This window comes from Ictalurus furcatus, chromosome 6 (assembly GCF_023375685.1).
Source record: "Ictalurus furcatus strain D&B chromosome 6, Billie_1.0, whole genome shotgun sequence".
NCBI lineage: Eukaryota > Metazoa > Chordata > Actinopteri > Siluriformes > Ictaluridae > Ictalurus > Ictalurus furcatus.
Genome location: NC_071260.1, coordinates 25,201,442 through 25,217,202, shown reverse-complemented (window position 1 = coordinate 25,217,202; position 15,761 = coordinate 25,201,442). Strand labels below are relative to the sequence as shown.

Sequence of the window (15,761 nt, the reverse complement as noted above, 5' to 3'; positions counted from 1 at the left end):
CCCTTAACCCTCATATGCTCAGTTGTATAAGTGAGAATAAATGAGATATCGTGAAGATCAGTATCGCGGTATCGTTTTCACTCGGTGTATCGCGGCAGCCTGTGTGTGGAAGGGGCGGAGTCTCAGCCGCCCGGCCCGGGATGTGAGACACGGACTAGTGTTGTGCAGTAATAAAAACCGCTCTCTCAACCCCTGCATGAACTTTTAGCAACGTCTCGGCCTTTTACACTTGGAGACCTGACGAAACACACGTTTTCCGATGCTGACCCGGATCATTTCGCAGTGTTCTTTTTTATTAAGTCCTCAATATTTCTGTCGTGTTTTTTCTTCATCATGGAAGCGCGTGCTTCGGGGCGCACTCGCGGTCTAATGCTCGTGGTAGTTTTGTCTCTGTTGAAACCAACTGCTGGGGGTTTTGCGGGCAGCCCTTTGGTAACTGAAACTTATTTATCTACCGACACTGAGGATTCAGAGCAATCCAGCGAGTTTCCAACTTCCTCTAGAGCAGTGATCAGCGAGGGGACTGCGAGGTTTGGATACTCTTCCACATCAAAAATCTCAGATCATCCGAGTTTTTCAGAGAGGGAATCTCACACTGGTAAGAATCAGCTGCGTGACTGTTCCACAGTGTTGTCTGAGACCGACATCACAAATACTGATTATACAATTAGGGAGTGTATGATGTGTTCAGGGTTCAGGGAGTTTTCCCGGGAAATGACATGACAGAACATTAAAAAACAAAACAAACAACAACAACAAACCACTTGTTTAACACGGTGGCAACAACAAGGCACCAACCCCATTCTCCGTTAATCCTATATACATAGCAGTCCAGGAGTAAGTTGGGAGTTTTAAACATTTCCTTTCTTTCAGAATGCCTTCCAGTATAAAAAAATAAATAAATAAATAAAAAATCACAACCCATTTTATGAGCAGAGTATAGTTTTTTTAAATGAGCATAATCAATCTATTCAAGTATTAGATGTATTAGAACAATATAGTAAATACTGTTACTATATGCAATATACTTATCTGAGCTAACAGCAATAGTTAATATCATATGAACACAACACTTTTTCTAGTGTTTACAATTAAATTGCAATTAAATCTTAAGTGACCTTATTTATGAGCGTTTTAAGTTGCTGAGATTTAGATTAGGAAATAAACAACTTACAAGAAACATAACAAAGAATCATAACTAAACAACAACAGTAGTAGATATTAGGGGTGTTTATCTTCATGGTTCTACATGATACAATATGATTTTGATTAAAAAAACATCAATTTGATATTTGACAATACCACTGAATCTACGATACGATAGAATACAATTAGGTTTTTATATTGTATGCAAGCAACTTTGTTCAGAATGTGGGATGTGTTCATTTGCAAAAGATAATGATGTAGAGGACTATAAGTATCTGAGTAATGGTCAAATCACCCTCATAGCCTATTAAATTATTTGCCCGTTGTCCTTTTTTGATAATGAACAATGGTTGTTGCATTGTTTAATTTAAATAGTTGCTTAATTTATTGATCTAAATTATTGGATCAGTACACCCCTAGTAGTTATAGATCTCTGTCGTCATCACCATCATGTCATTAAAAATAAATAAATAAGACATTGACTATTATACATATATCTATGATTATTATACATTATAGACCTGGCTATTGTACATCATGAACCCCGGGGTCTCTCGAGCCCACTTTCAGTACCATCAATCTAACAAGTCTGTTCATATTCAGGTGTGTATTTAAGTGGAGACATTATGTGTAAAATTCTTCAGTTCAGAATGTAAAGCACTTCAATCCAAGAGGTATTGTTAGGAAAAGTATCACAAACATCAATAACATTATGGGTTACTTGCTCATCTTAATAAATACTAATAGCCTGTCATGTAGCTCCTCACAGGCTGATGTCTCAGAATATAGGTAAACTCCTCTGCATTGATGGGGATGAACTCCATCCTCAGTACAAACTTAGTGTTATGACAAATGACAATAACTCAGCTTCACATCCAGCTGATTAGAACAAGGGTGTGCGCATTTGATTGTGGGATGGAATATACTGTAAGGTTATTTATTTGTGGTCATAAATGAAGAAATAAAATTTGATGAAAGCTTTAAATAATACTGTTGTCATCCTATCCACATATACAGTGTCACCTGAAAGTGACAGAGATTGTGAATAGTTGAGCAAGTCTTGAGACAAGAGCAATTACTGCAATTACAGTTACATGAAAAATGCAGAATAAATATGATAAATACACTCTGAACAGTGTAAATAGTTACACTATACATACTAACGGCACAAGATTTGATTTCTTGATTGCCTAATGTCTGCGTGTATATCTGGTACATATATTATTTAATATACTATAATTTGACCAAAATTTCCCGCTGCTTCCATTCTGCTTTAGCACAAATGTACAGTTTCTAATGGTTTATTATGTCACACAGTATAACAGGATATATTAAGCTATATAAATCCTTATTTATTGGTCAATCCACATCTTTTTCTGCATGTACTATTTTCATTTCAACACTATGACCTAACTGGACTAACCATGTTTTATGGACTAGGTTCTATTGACCAGTAACATAATGTAGCAGTTGTTAGACAATATAAAATGTGACTTGTTCAGTGTTGTAGCTGGTTCAGAGTAGAAAGGAAAAAACAAACAAAACCAAAATGGTTTTCATGTTTTTATTTTTTATCATGTGGGATTACTGTGTTATTGATCCCTTTTCACTATCTATCTTGCTGTCAGTACATAAATGTTTCTACTCAGTATCACAACAAGAAACATGTACTTCCCATGAGGAGATAATACCTGAACTCTTCAACAGGTTTATGCAGAAATTCAAGGTTTTAATTGTAGTATTTTAGGTTGTTTCTTTTTCTCAGGGGACAAAAGAAAGATGTTATGTAGGCATCCCTGTATCCTAATGTATATTAATAATTCTCTTAGGCAAGAAAGAAAATACGTTGAAACATTAAATTAAAACATTTTGACAATGTAATTGAACCTGACTGTAGGGTGTAAAATTTCTCTTTTGTCCATTATTCCTTCTGTAATTTCCTGTTTAAACGCTGTTTATATATTGCAAAATGTGATATCATCTTGGGCAAGACTTTTTGCCTGTTGATTACATTGTTATCAGTGTATAAACTCCATGTAGAGAGTGACAGTATTGTATCATGCACTGTGCTAGGTCAGCGCAAGGAAGGAAACGACTATTTCCAATGAGTCAGGTCACCTCCATTTATAGGGCTCAAGCTTTTGTTGGCTTAGACGGCTGTGGCTGCCAATTGTTCTCCACCCAAAATCATTACATCCGCAGTTACTTCTGAAAACATCTTCTGTAACGGTTCCTGAGACCTCAAAGCGATTGAACATTTTATGCCCTAATTCAAGAGGGTTACATTAACACCTACAACATATTGTATAATTACAAAATATTGTAATTAAAATGCAACCTGTCTTTATCTCTAAGTAGTAATCTAATTGGGATGCTTTCAGATTCAACATTTATGCACATTTTTTTCCAGCCACAGATCAAAGTTCTGTCAATGAGGTCACGGAGAGCTGGACAGCACCAAACAGATCAGATATGTCCACTGAGTTGCTGGATTTCAGCCCTGCATTCAGCACTAACACAGTGACTGAGTGGGAAGATCCTTCTACAATAGCCAACATCACTGATGCCTATACAGTAGCAGAGGCATGGCAACCTGCATCTGAGGTTAGGACTGTGAGAGATCTCACTGTGACAAAGCTGACTGAGCAGGAACACACAGACCAGGATACTACAGAATCTGGTTCAAACACTGATAGCGCCTACATCTCCACCACACTTAGCCGTGCCAGAGAGCGCACACTGCTGTCCATCACATCCGACAGCACCTCTCCATACATGGAACACACCAGCTCCAGCTCCTTAGAGACAGCTCCACATACTGTCACTGGGCAGGCGGAGAAGACAGGAATTTCTCAGGATATGGTGTCCACTGAGGATACGTTGTTTACTGAATCTGGCCATACAGTAGCAGAGGCGTGGCAACCTGCATCTGAGGTTAGGACTGTGAGAGATCTCATTGTGACAAAGCTGATTGAGCAGAAACACACAGACCAGGATACTACAGAATCTGGTTCAAACACTGATAGCACCTACATCTCCACCACACTTAGCCGTGCCAGAGAGCACACTCTGCTGTCCATCACATCCAACAGCACCTCTCCATACGTGGAACATACCAGCTCCAGCTCCTTAGAGACAGCTCCACATACTGTCACTGGGCAGGTGGAGAAGACAGGAATTTCTCAGGATATGGCGTCCACTGAGGATATGTTGTTTACTGAATCTGGCCATACAGTAGCAGAGGCGTGGCAACCTGCATCTGAGTTTAGGACTGTGAGAGATCTCACTGTGACAAAGCTGACTGAGCAGGAACACACAGACCAGGATACTACAGAATCTGGTTCAAACACTGATAGCACCTACTTCTCCACCACACTTAGCCGTGCCGGAGACCGCACTCTGCTGTCCATCACATCCAACAGCACCTCTCCATACGTGGAACACACCAGCTCCAGCTCCTTAGAGACAGCTCCACATACTGTCACTGGGCAGGCGGAGAAGACAGGAATTACTCAGGATACAGAGTCCACTGAGGATGCGTTGTTTACTGAATCTGGCCATAGTGAGGATTTCTCTGTAAATGCCACCCAAAAGAAGGTCTTAGAGACTGAGGTCACTCATGGCACCCAGATTACCCTGTCTCACACAGGACAGCCCACAGGATCAGATTTTGAATCAATGCCTAAGACTAGCAACCCCAGCTCCACTCCACCTCTTACATTAATCAACAGCTCTGACAGTGAGACGGACACCACAGCTGATTCTTCCACCAACCAGACCTATTATACAGACAGCAGCTCATCTTCATCGTTCATACCTCCATCTGTCCCGCCAGACGTTACACATACCAATGTGTCTCACCAGGACAGCGAGACCACTGGTCCTACAGGTCCTGTGAGTACCAGTACAGGTGAAAAACCAGATGAACCCAAGACCAGTGAGACACCCAATGAACCCATGGAAAAAACTACTATTCCCAGTCTGACTACTGCACCTTCCACAGACTGGAATATGACTAACAGTGTGGATGAGTCCCAGTCCACCCAGCATGCCTTTGTCTCCCAAACCTATAGTCTTCCAGAGCCCACAGAGGTGCTGAGCACAGCTGCAGGACCTTCAACCCACATGCCAACACCTACAGAGGAGGACACACATAAACCTAGCACTGTCCCTGTTACTAGCACCACGCTAGCTAGCACAGGCACCACAGCACCACTTACAACACAACAATTTCAAGCCAGCACCACTGCCGAGGCTCACAGTACACCACACAGTACCCTGTCTGCCACAGAGACCACTAAGAAGACCATGCCCACCACAGAACAGCACCACCCCACCACTGGAACAGCCACTCCCTCACTGTCTGCCAGCTCATCCCAATCTGGAGCTGGTTCTACTGATCTGAGCACACTGCACTTTGAGACCAGCACTGCTACGCCAGGCAGCACCAAAGCACACAGCCAGCACACCACTGCATCCTACAATAAGAGCACTCCCGCCATGAGCACTGCGGTAATAACCACAGGAAAGCGCACTGAGACTGAAGCCACAACCTCACAGATGCCTGTGAAGATAAGCCTGACTCCTGGTGTGTTTTCTCAAACTACTCACACTTGCATTATTTATCTATATATTTTAGGTTAGCTATAACCTTTATGATGATGTATTTCAGTAAAATTTTTGCATTCTAGATGCATATAGACTGGTTAAACTATAGTGCTCATGAAATGAATGTAAGTTTATACAATATTGTAAACTGTTCTTGAAAATATCTTGCCCTATTTTTGCAAATGGTTCAACAGGTTTCTCATTTTGCTGACTTGAGATGATCAGAATAATCAAGCAATACAGTGCTTTTGGGAAACTCACTTAGTATGAGCTTGTGTTTTATAGTGTACTGTGCTTTCTTTCCAGGTCACATGTGTAGGCCTCAGATCTGTGCAAATGGAGGCGAATGTGTGCCGACTTTGGGTGGTTACAGGTGCAATTGTCTGCCTGCCTGGAGAGGAGAAAACTGCACTGAGGGTGAGAAGCTCAGGCATGGATACTTGTATTTCCACTGTGTTGGAACAGTCCACATAGGTGTTGCATAGCAGTGTTTGTCATTGAACAAGGAGCAGGACATTCAGAAAGCCTAAATTCTACCCTGAAACACACTAAAAATATTTGATAACCATTTTGACCCATAACCCTGCACTGAGAAAAGAACAGAAAATGTGTTGAATTTGAACTTATAATGGAGGTCTAAGGGCAACTCTACCTACAAACATTTAAAATACAGTTACACAACACAAATTCAAAACTACAGCCATTACACAGTCTTAACAGTTGCCCTCTGGCTCCGAAGTGGCAAAACAGAAAAGCGTTCACCCTTTCTTTGAGATATCGCTAGTTCAAATCCTGATAATGCCACAGTAATCTATGGTGGGGAGCAAAGGGAGCAAAGTTGAGCAAAAAAAAAAAATATATATATCACAGCGACACTAGACAGTCATGGCTGCCTATGATGCAGCATGTTCAGCAATTAGAAAAGATCTGGTTGGCTGGCTTCACATGTCTTGGGGGAAGTATATGTTAGCCCAGGGGTTCCCAAACTTTTCCAGGGCAAGGCCCCCCAAATGGCATTAACATTTGACCGAGGCCCCCCTTTTCCAAGATGTCTTTAAAACACATTAAAAATACAGACTTCTGAATGTATCCCCCTTTTTTATTAATAATTACCTATTTCATCTTTACATTACATTACATTAGGAATTGATTGTGTGTGTGTGTATGGTTGTCTGAGAGTGAGAATCGTGTATTTATTTATTTTTCACACCAAATTGTTGAGGCCCCCTGGGCGGCCCCCACTTTGAAAACCACTGTGTTAGCCTTCACCTTCTTTGGTTTGTATGTTGGGAGATTGGGTTGGTGGTTGGGAAATGGGGGGAACTGCCCTAAGTCTTCCATTATAATCGAGTTTTAAACAAACAGGTTTTCTGTTTTTTTCTCTGTGCAGGAAAACGTGTCAAAATTCTTGCCCCTGGAAATAACACATAGATTACAGATGTGATAGATAAAGATTATGTTGAAAAATGCTTTGACCTGTAATTGTTATAATGAAGGGAAAATGGTCAGCTCAACAATAAAGCATCTTTTACCTGTTTGTTCAGTGCACTGTGTCGTAAACGCTGCATTCTGCTTATGCATGTGTGAAGACACTCATGGCAATGTATACAGTTTCATTCCATTTCATCTACAAATACACTTAAGCCAGGTAAAATTCATTTTTAGAATTTTTTTGTAGAATTCATTGTAGAGTTGCAGAGTTCATTACATTGCACATGTTGAAATTGAAATGTGAGCAGGTCATGTGGTTACTTTGAGATGAAAAGTGCCTGATTGATGGCCCATGTTATGTTTTCATATTGTTCTGCAGATGTGGATGAGTGTGTGAGCAGTCCGTGCCCTCAAGACTCCGTGTGTGTCAACACCAGAGGTTCGTTCAGCTGTGACTGTGCCCTAGGTTATGACCTGCAAGATGGACGTAGCTGTACACAAAGTAGGTGGTTAAACTTTGTTCCTTACAGAAAGCAGGCAGAATGGGGCCTTGAACAGTAACATAAACCTGGAACTGGCTGCATTCAAAAGTGTTAAAAGACAATTTTCAGAATCAGTCATTAGCTGTTCACCTGATATAATGCCTATGCCTTTTTGTTATTCTGCCCCACAGCAAAGACGTTCTTAGGGATTTTTAGTGTGAACAGTTCTCTGCATGACTCGCACAGAGAGATCTTACAGTTGGTATGTACAGAGAACACAACTGTAAAAGCACACCTGTCTTCTATACACACACTTCACTTATGCATTCATTATGCATTTTCACAACAGCAGATGGTGCTGATTAAGCATATTGAATGCCCTGGATGGCAGGAACAGTGACATTTTATGGGAGAATCTGTACTGACTATAGCAATACAGTGACACAGAAGACCTTTTGTAAAAATTATTTTATAAGAAATTCTGAATAATTTCAAAATTATTTGATATACATTGTGAAGTTTGTGAAATTTTGAATCATTATATTATTTTAAATATATATATATTTTCCCAGTTGAATGCCTCACTCTCAAACCTGCGTGGTTATAGACGATCGACTCTGCGGTAAGTTTAGATTTGTTATAGTTATTAAATATTCAGTTTAATATCAAATACATTATTATTCAGATACCCTATAATATTATGTAGACTATGACTTAAGACAATGGTTGCCAATTCAAGTTGAATTAATATTCACTATATGACCAAACGTTTGTGGAGACCGGACCATCGCACTTGTATGTGCTTTTTGAACATCCCATTCCAGATTTAGTCCCCATTTGCTGTTGTAATAATCTCCACTCTTCTGGGAAGGCTTTTCCCACTAGATTTTGGAGCGTGGCTGTTGGGATTTGTGCTCAGTCATCTGCAAGGGCTTTAGTGAGGTCAGACACTGATTTTGTGCGAGGAGGTCTGGGGTGTTCCAGTTCATCCTAAAGGTGTTCAGTGGGGTTGAGGTCAGGGCTCTGTGCAGGCCACTCGAGTTCTTCCACTCCACCCTTGACAAACCATGTCTTCATGGAGCTCGCTTTGTGCACAGGATCATTGTCATGCTGGAACAGATTTGGCCCACTTAGTTCCAGTGAAGGGAAATTGTAATGCTACAGCATACAAAAACATTCTGTACAATTGTGTTCTTCCAACTTTGTGGCAACAATTTGGGGAAGAACCACATATGGGTGTGACCACATGCTTTTGGCCATATACTGTATAAAAACTAACCACAGGTGAGAGATTGACAAAGAGATTTTGGTATGTCAGTCATCGCGTTTGCTAGCTTACACAGAAATGTCAGAATGTATTGTAGCAGTCGTAGTTTTATTGATCAGTCAGACATGACTTAATTGTTTTTGTGTGCAGGTATTTGGACAGGTTGCACATCCTGGCTGTGAACATGTTTTCTATGTCCGCTGATGTGACCAGCAATGACATCTTCTTCAGGATCCAGATGTCTCTCAGAAACTGCAACAAACCACAGTCCCACTGTTCCTTAAAGCTCCAACACCAGCTTGCTTATCAAGGTACAGTAACCCTATGAACATTGAGTGAGCAATAAAAAACAACACACAATTAAGGATAAATTTAGCCCTAGACTAACTCTTATCTCTGACATCACTCTTCTTCCAGTGGAGAGTCTGTGCTCAGCCCAGAAGAATAGATGTGACACTCAGTATGCTGTGTGCAATGATACTGAGGGAACTCCATACTGCCAGTGCCATGAAGGATACTTCAAAAAGAACCCAGAGGACAGTACCTGTAGAGGTAGGAGCTATAGGCATTTTAGAAACATTTTAAACAAGCATGTGATTGTCTCTTCCCATCAGTACTGAGAATACTGTATATTGAATATTATTTATGTGCATTTCAATTCATTTTCCTGATATTTTCCTCATTTCAGACTGTGGTGATGGCTTTAAACTTGTTAATGGAACATGTATGGAGTAAGTATAGAATCTATCAGTGTCTGTTATGTGCAGAGTTGGGTGTAACGTTTTACAAATTTTAGAAAGATTTTAGACAAAGTAACGCGTTACTGTAATCTAATTACTTTTTCTGATAACATAGTAATATGGTGCATTACATTTTAAATTTATGTAATTTGATTACAGTTACTGATGTCAGTAAAATTACATTACAAATTTATTGTTAAGAAAACAATGTTAAGTAAAATGCATTTTTAAAATAAATCACGTTTTGCCCTGAAGGTTTTTTCTTTAGCCCCAAATAATTCTCCACTTGGGACGGTTTGTCACTACGTAACTGAACGTCAGTAAAAGAAGACCGCCTGTAATATTATATCTTCAGCGAACAGAGGCGAGACCAATCAGACAGGTTTACAGGAAAATACGTGGAAATACTCGTGTCTTATTGGCTGACAGTTTGTCAATTCTGCCAAACGCTAGCTCACAATCAGTGTGAGGAAGAATGGATATATGCCAGTTTATTTTAAACCAGTAAAGGGGTTGAAACTGAAACAGTAACATCCTCTGAGGCTGAGCAGGAAAACAAGGTGTGTAAATATGAGGCCCAGTTTACGTGAACATGATCTGAGCAGAGCATAAGGAAAGGTAATGTACTTTCCATGACACTGTAGCATCTAAACTCATATAATGATATCCCCTTGGCTAGCAACAGCAAACTAGGTGAGCTAGAAAAGTTTGATATTTTATCTTACCTTGTGAGAAAATCACACTCAACCATTAAGGTTTTTTACATCTTCAGGCATTTTATACCTCTTTTATGATACAAATACATAATCTATATAAAGAAAAGAGGCAAAAATATACATAAAAACAAAAATGTATAATCTAAATGGTGTGTGTATGTATGTATGCACTGTATAAATACTGTATATAATGGAATAAGAAAATTAGAAATGAAATAGATTATTAAAGGAGCAGGTGCACCAATATTCACATGAATTATGCAAATCTGCAAGGTGCAATATTTTTTTATTTTGATGCATGTGTCTTTCAGATGTGCATTTGGATTTGGGGGATTCAACTGCAATAATTGTGAGTGTACTTTTATATTTTTCCTAGGCCTATCAAAATATCTGTAATATTTAGTATTAAAATCTTGTACACTGTGGCTAGCTGTCGCTTTTTTCCACTGCTAAAATGGAAATGGTTAATTAGAAACACTTAAAATGTTACTTTTTACAGAAGCTTATTCAACATAAATAACTTAATTAGCATAAAATTCAGACCTGAGGAAACACAAGGGGCTTAGTATGTTTACATGACATTTAGACATTAACAGCTGCTTTTATCCAAATCCCTTTTTTTTCAAAAGCGAAATCTCTTTTTCTTTGGTACAGTTTATGGGCTGATAGCAAAGGTGGTTTCTCCTGCAGCTGGGGGGTTGTTGCTCATTGTTATCATTGCTCTCATTGTAACCTGTTGCAGGTATGTATGACTATTTATAAAATAATAAGTTTTAAGGTATACAACTTAAACATATTAATTTGCTGTAAAAGGTATACTGTGTACAGTGCCTTCCACTAATATTGGTACCCTTGGTAAATATGAGCAATGAAGGATGTGAATTGGTGAATTGTGAACGGTCTTTATTGTTTAACCTTTTGATCTTTTGTTACAAAAATACTTTGCTCTTATGGATATCAAACAATTGCAAACAAAAAAAATCTTTGTTAAATATAGGTGTGCAACAGTTATCCGCACCATATGAATTATTGGCACACTATGAATTCATATGAGAAAAACATATTTTAAGTATATTCCCATTGATATTTTCATTTTTTTTTTAGTACACCTGGGTGACTAGGAACAGGAACTTGTTCAGGACTTCCATGACTTCCTGTTTCACAGGGGAATAAATATGAGGTAACACATATATATGTGGAATATAGCTGTGATGTGCGGCAAAGTGGCTATAAGAAAATAGCACAAGCATTGAAAATGCACATTTCCACCATCAGGGCAATAATTAAGAAGTTCCAGTCAACTGGAGATGTTATGAATCAACCTGGAATTGGACGTATGTCTACCTGTCTCAACACACTGTGAAGAGGATGGTTCAAGTGGCCAAAAAATCTCCAAGGATCACAGCTGGAGAATTGCAGAAGTTAGTTGCATCTTGGGGTCAGAAAGTCTCCAAAACCAATCTGAAGTCACATACGTCACTACAAGTTGTTTGGAAGGGTTTTAAGAAAAAAGCCTCTACTCTCATCCAAAAACAAACTCAAGCGTCTTCATTTTGCGAGACATTACTGGAACTTCAAATGGGATCGGGTTCTATGGTCAGATGAATCCAAAATAGAGCTTTTTGGCAATAAACACCAGAGGTGGTTTTGGTGCACACAGAGAGGTAGCCATATGGAAAAGTACCTCATGCCCACGGTTAAATGTGGTGGTGGCTCTTTAATGTTTTGGGATTATTTTTCTGCCAGAGGACCTGGACATTTTGTTAGGATACATGGCATCATGGACTCAAATATAAACAGATATTAAATGAAAACCTGACTGCCTTTGCCAGAAAGCTTAAAATGGGCCGTGGTTGGATCTTCCAGCCGGACAATGATCCAAAACATCAGCACAAAAATGGTTCACTGACCACAAAATCAAGGTCCTGCCATGGCCATCCCAGTCCCCTGACTTGAAACCCTTAGAAAACCTGTGGGGTGAACTGAAGAGGAGAGTCAACCAGTGTGGACCTCGTACTTTGAAGGATCTGGAGAGATTCTGTATGGAGGAATGGTCTCAGATCCCTTGTCATGTATTCTCCAACCTCATCAGGCATTATAGGAGAAGACTCAGAGCTGTTATCTTGGCAACGGAAGGTAGCACAAAGTATTGACTAAAAGGATGCCAATAATCGTTGCACACCTATACTTAACAAAGGTTTTTTTTTTTTGATAAACCTGTGTTTTGTTTGCAATTGTTTGATATCTATGAGAGCAGAGAATTTTTATAATTTTTTTTAACAAAAGATCAAAAGGTTTTCACAGCCTTCTTTGCTCATATTTATCAAGGGTGCCAATATTAGTGGCACTGTAGCTTATATTTATATATTTTCTGTCCTTCATTAATAATGTGGTATCATTTACGAATAATCACCTTTACAAATGACCTTCTTTTACAGGAAGGACAAGAATGACATTAATAAAATCATCTTCAAAAGTGGGGATCTTCAAATGTCTCCATATGGTGACTTTCCCAAGAGTAGTCGTGTATCAATGGAGTGGGGCAGGGAGACCATTGAGATGCAAGAAAATGGCAGTACCAAGAATCTCTTGCAGATGACCGATATTTATTACTCTGTGCGTAATCAAAATGACTCTAATTAAAATAACTACTACTACTACTACTGCTTCTACAACAAAAAATAGTTATGATCTTTGTCATATTGTTTTGGCTTCTACGGTTTAAGGAACAGATTTTTTAATTGCAGTTACATCCCATAAATGACATTTTATGTATTTATTTTTTCAGCCAGCTCTGCGAAATGCTGATCTGGAGAGGAATGGGCTTTATCCATTCTCAGGCCTGCCTGGTTCACGACACTCCTGCATTTACCCAGCACAGTGGAATCCATCATTCATCAGTGATGACTCACGGAGGAGAGATTATTTTTGACTCCACACTGCCTTGGAGTTAACAGTGTTCTCATAAGAAATGTAGCAAAGGCTCCATTGATAGCAAGATGGAGCTGACCATGGATAGGGACAACACTGACCACTAAGTAGCCTATGAATGTGAAAACAAGCTGACAGGAAAGAAATCAACATCATTTCATCCGCTTCTTAGAACTGTGAAATAATCACAAGGGGAATTGTGCTCAATATAAATGCTGTTAGCAAATCCAGTGTTGCACTGTTCAGTGTGTCTGTCGACACAGATGTTTGATCTCAAATGGAATAAGCCATAGAAGTAACACATTTAAAGTAAGGCAAATTATACACCTGCTAGGGTAACGTAAATGTGTGCATATGTCTGTATAAGCTTATTGTATTTAAGCCTGAGAAGTTAGGAGAACTCTTTAAAAGCTGGTAAGCTGTACAAATGGTATATTGCTGTAGCCTGTTTTATGAGTAGATGTAGCAGGACAAAGTAGGTCATTATGTTAACATTCCCTTAAGGACATGCAGTGAATTAATCCACTTGGTGCTATTTCTTCACATAATGTAGATTACGGCACTATACCCATGATACCACAATGAACAGTGCAACATTCTTATTTATTCAATTAACTTAATGTCATTTACAGATAAATATGCTTTCCAGTTAGATATAATTTCTCAAATCATGATCTACAGAACAACCTTGAGGTTTGTGTGTGTGTGTTTGTGGATATGTGTGTGTGTGTGTGTATGTACCAAATAGCTGTTATTTTGCTATGTGTGTGTTTATAAGGTGTATCATGTTTTTGCCAATAACTTACATTTTTAATAACTGAAGTATTTTATGCCTACAAGTATTTCCTTTTCTCCCCTGTGGATGGTCATTTAAAGCTGGCGTTTTAGTCAGACATATTTTAAATAAAGCAGCAGTAATGACAATTGGCTTGTATTTTGTGACTTTTAGATTGGCCTTGGGTACTTACACCTTTTCCAAACAGATATGGGTTGTTAGCATGTTAGATGATGAAAAGTGACTTTTTCTAGGAGCACACAGAGATAGTGAACTTTCACTCCATTAAAAGCCATATGATCAACTTCAGTGCTATTGATAGGCTTTAGATAGTATTTCAAACTTATGGACTCAATATTTAAATATAGCTGCAAACAGCGAGGATGGGCCCAAGCACTACGGTGCCATCGCCATCCGGTGGCTGTATGAAAATGCAATACATAGTGAAGCGAGTGCTGTAGAGTAAAACACCCGAAGTGACAGAAGAAAAGAGTGTTAAAGTTTGATGTGTTACCATGGCAACACTCTTTAAGATATCAAAACTCCTTTTGCAATTTTACATCAGCCATGTCTCAACAATATTCTGACTAAGTTTGAAGCGATTCTGGAAAATATAAGAAGACTAGTTAAAATTCTCTTTTAAGTGACACACTGCCTGCTGCCAGTTGGTGGTGCTATGACTGTAACTCACAGTAGTCACATCCATGTGATCAGCCCCTGTGACCAAACACACAGCTCAAGTTTCATCTAAATCACTCATTGCCTGCATAAGATATGAGGCAATAAGATATAAGATTCCTCTAAAACTTCCTGTTGGGCGGAGGTAATGTCTGTCATTTTGAAAGTTGTCTAGCTTGTAGGAGAACCCCTCCTACCAAATTTGGTGACTGTAGGTAAAACTGACCCCACAACTTTAGTCAAAAGGGGGCACTACACGAGCCCTCCTCCATGCCCATGTCTTAGCTTTTGCGCACTTCTAACGGCTGACAGCTCTGTGTGTGTGCTAACTTTCATGAAATTTTAAGCATGCTAAGAGCCTCAAAAACACCATAAAATAGTATTTATGTTTGATGGGTTACCATGGCAAGACTATTTAATATATCAAAAAAACTTTAACAATTTTACATCAGCCATGGCTTGACATTATTCTGACCAAGTTTGAGGCGATTTGGGTAAAAATAAGAGGATTATTGCAAAGTCTGTCACACACTTCCTGCTGCCAGTTGGTGGTGCTATGACCATGACTCACAATAGTCACATCCCTGTGATCAGCCCCTGTGACCAAACACACAGCTCAAGTTTTTCTAATCTAAATCACCCATTGCATTGCAGAATATACGAGACACTAATGTTTTCCCTTTTTTGTCATAAATTTATTGCCTCCCCATCTCGAAACCATTCGAGATATCAAAAATCCCTTCGGAATTTAGCATTTTCAATGGTTTGGCATAATTTTGTCCATGTTTGGTGACAATCAAATAAATCCCCTAGGAGGAGCATTTAAAAGTTCATAGCTGTGATTTTCAAAAAATCCACATTAAATCCATAATGGCCAACTTCATGTTGGGAGGAGCTAATGACTGTCATTTTGAAGGTTGTCTAGCACGATGAAAACAATATATGTAGGCCTACTGAGTTTAGTGACTGTAGGTAAAACTAACCCCC

At 39.1% G+C, this 15,761-nt stretch overlaps 1 protein-coding gene across 3 annotated transcripts; it reads left to right on the top strand.

The window, feature by feature from the left end:
• Window positions 1-107: 107 nt before the first annotated feature.
• heg1 (heart development protein with EGF-like domains 1) lies at window positions 108-14,245 on the top strand. 3 transcript variants are annotated; one of them, XR_008386151.1, is made up of 13 exons: window positions 108-598; window positions 3,557-5,734; window positions 6,061-6,171; window positions 7,565-7,687; window positions 7,859-7,929; window positions 8,240-8,289; window positions 9,085-9,245; window positions 9,352-9,486; window positions 9,623-9,665; window positions 10,702-10,739; window positions 11,045-11,132; window positions 11,495-11,570; window positions 12,829-12,868. XR_008386151.1 is itself a non-coding variant. In XM_053627291.1 (13 exons), exons 1-13 carry the CDS (start codon window positions 334-336, stop codon window positions 13,320-13,322), a joined length of 3,585 nt encoding a protein of 1,194 aa, XP_053483266.1. In that variant the 5' UTR covers window positions 108-333; the 3' UTR covers window positions 13,323-14,245. The 3 variants fall into 3 exon arrangements, 1 of the variants encoding a protein (XP_053483266.1); XR_008386150.1 differs by lacking the exon at window positions 12,829-12,868 and adding an exon at window positions 11,666-12,815; XM_053627291.1 differs by lacking the exon at window positions 11,495-11,570 and adding an exon at window positions 13,179-14,245 and having other exon boundaries at window positions 12,829-13,006.
• The last annotated feature ends 1,516 nt before the right edge of the window (window positions 14,246-15,761 follow it).

What these genes read in the sequence shown, in the direction of transcription:
- heg1 (XM_053627291.1), top strand. Translation starts at nt 334, where the DNA reads ATGGAAGCGCGTGCTTCGGGGCGCACTCGCGGTCTAATGCTCGTGGTA. An exon ending in ACAGAGAGATCTTACAGTTG is followed by an intron (nt 7,930 to 8,239) that starts GTATGTACAGAG and finishes ATATTTTCCCAG; the next exon opens with TTGAATGCCTCACTCTCAAA. An exon ending in TGACCGATATTTATTACTCT is followed by an intron (nt 13,007 to 13,178) that starts GTGCGTAATCAA and finishes TTATTTTTTCAG; the next exon opens with CCAGCTCTGCGAAATGCTGA.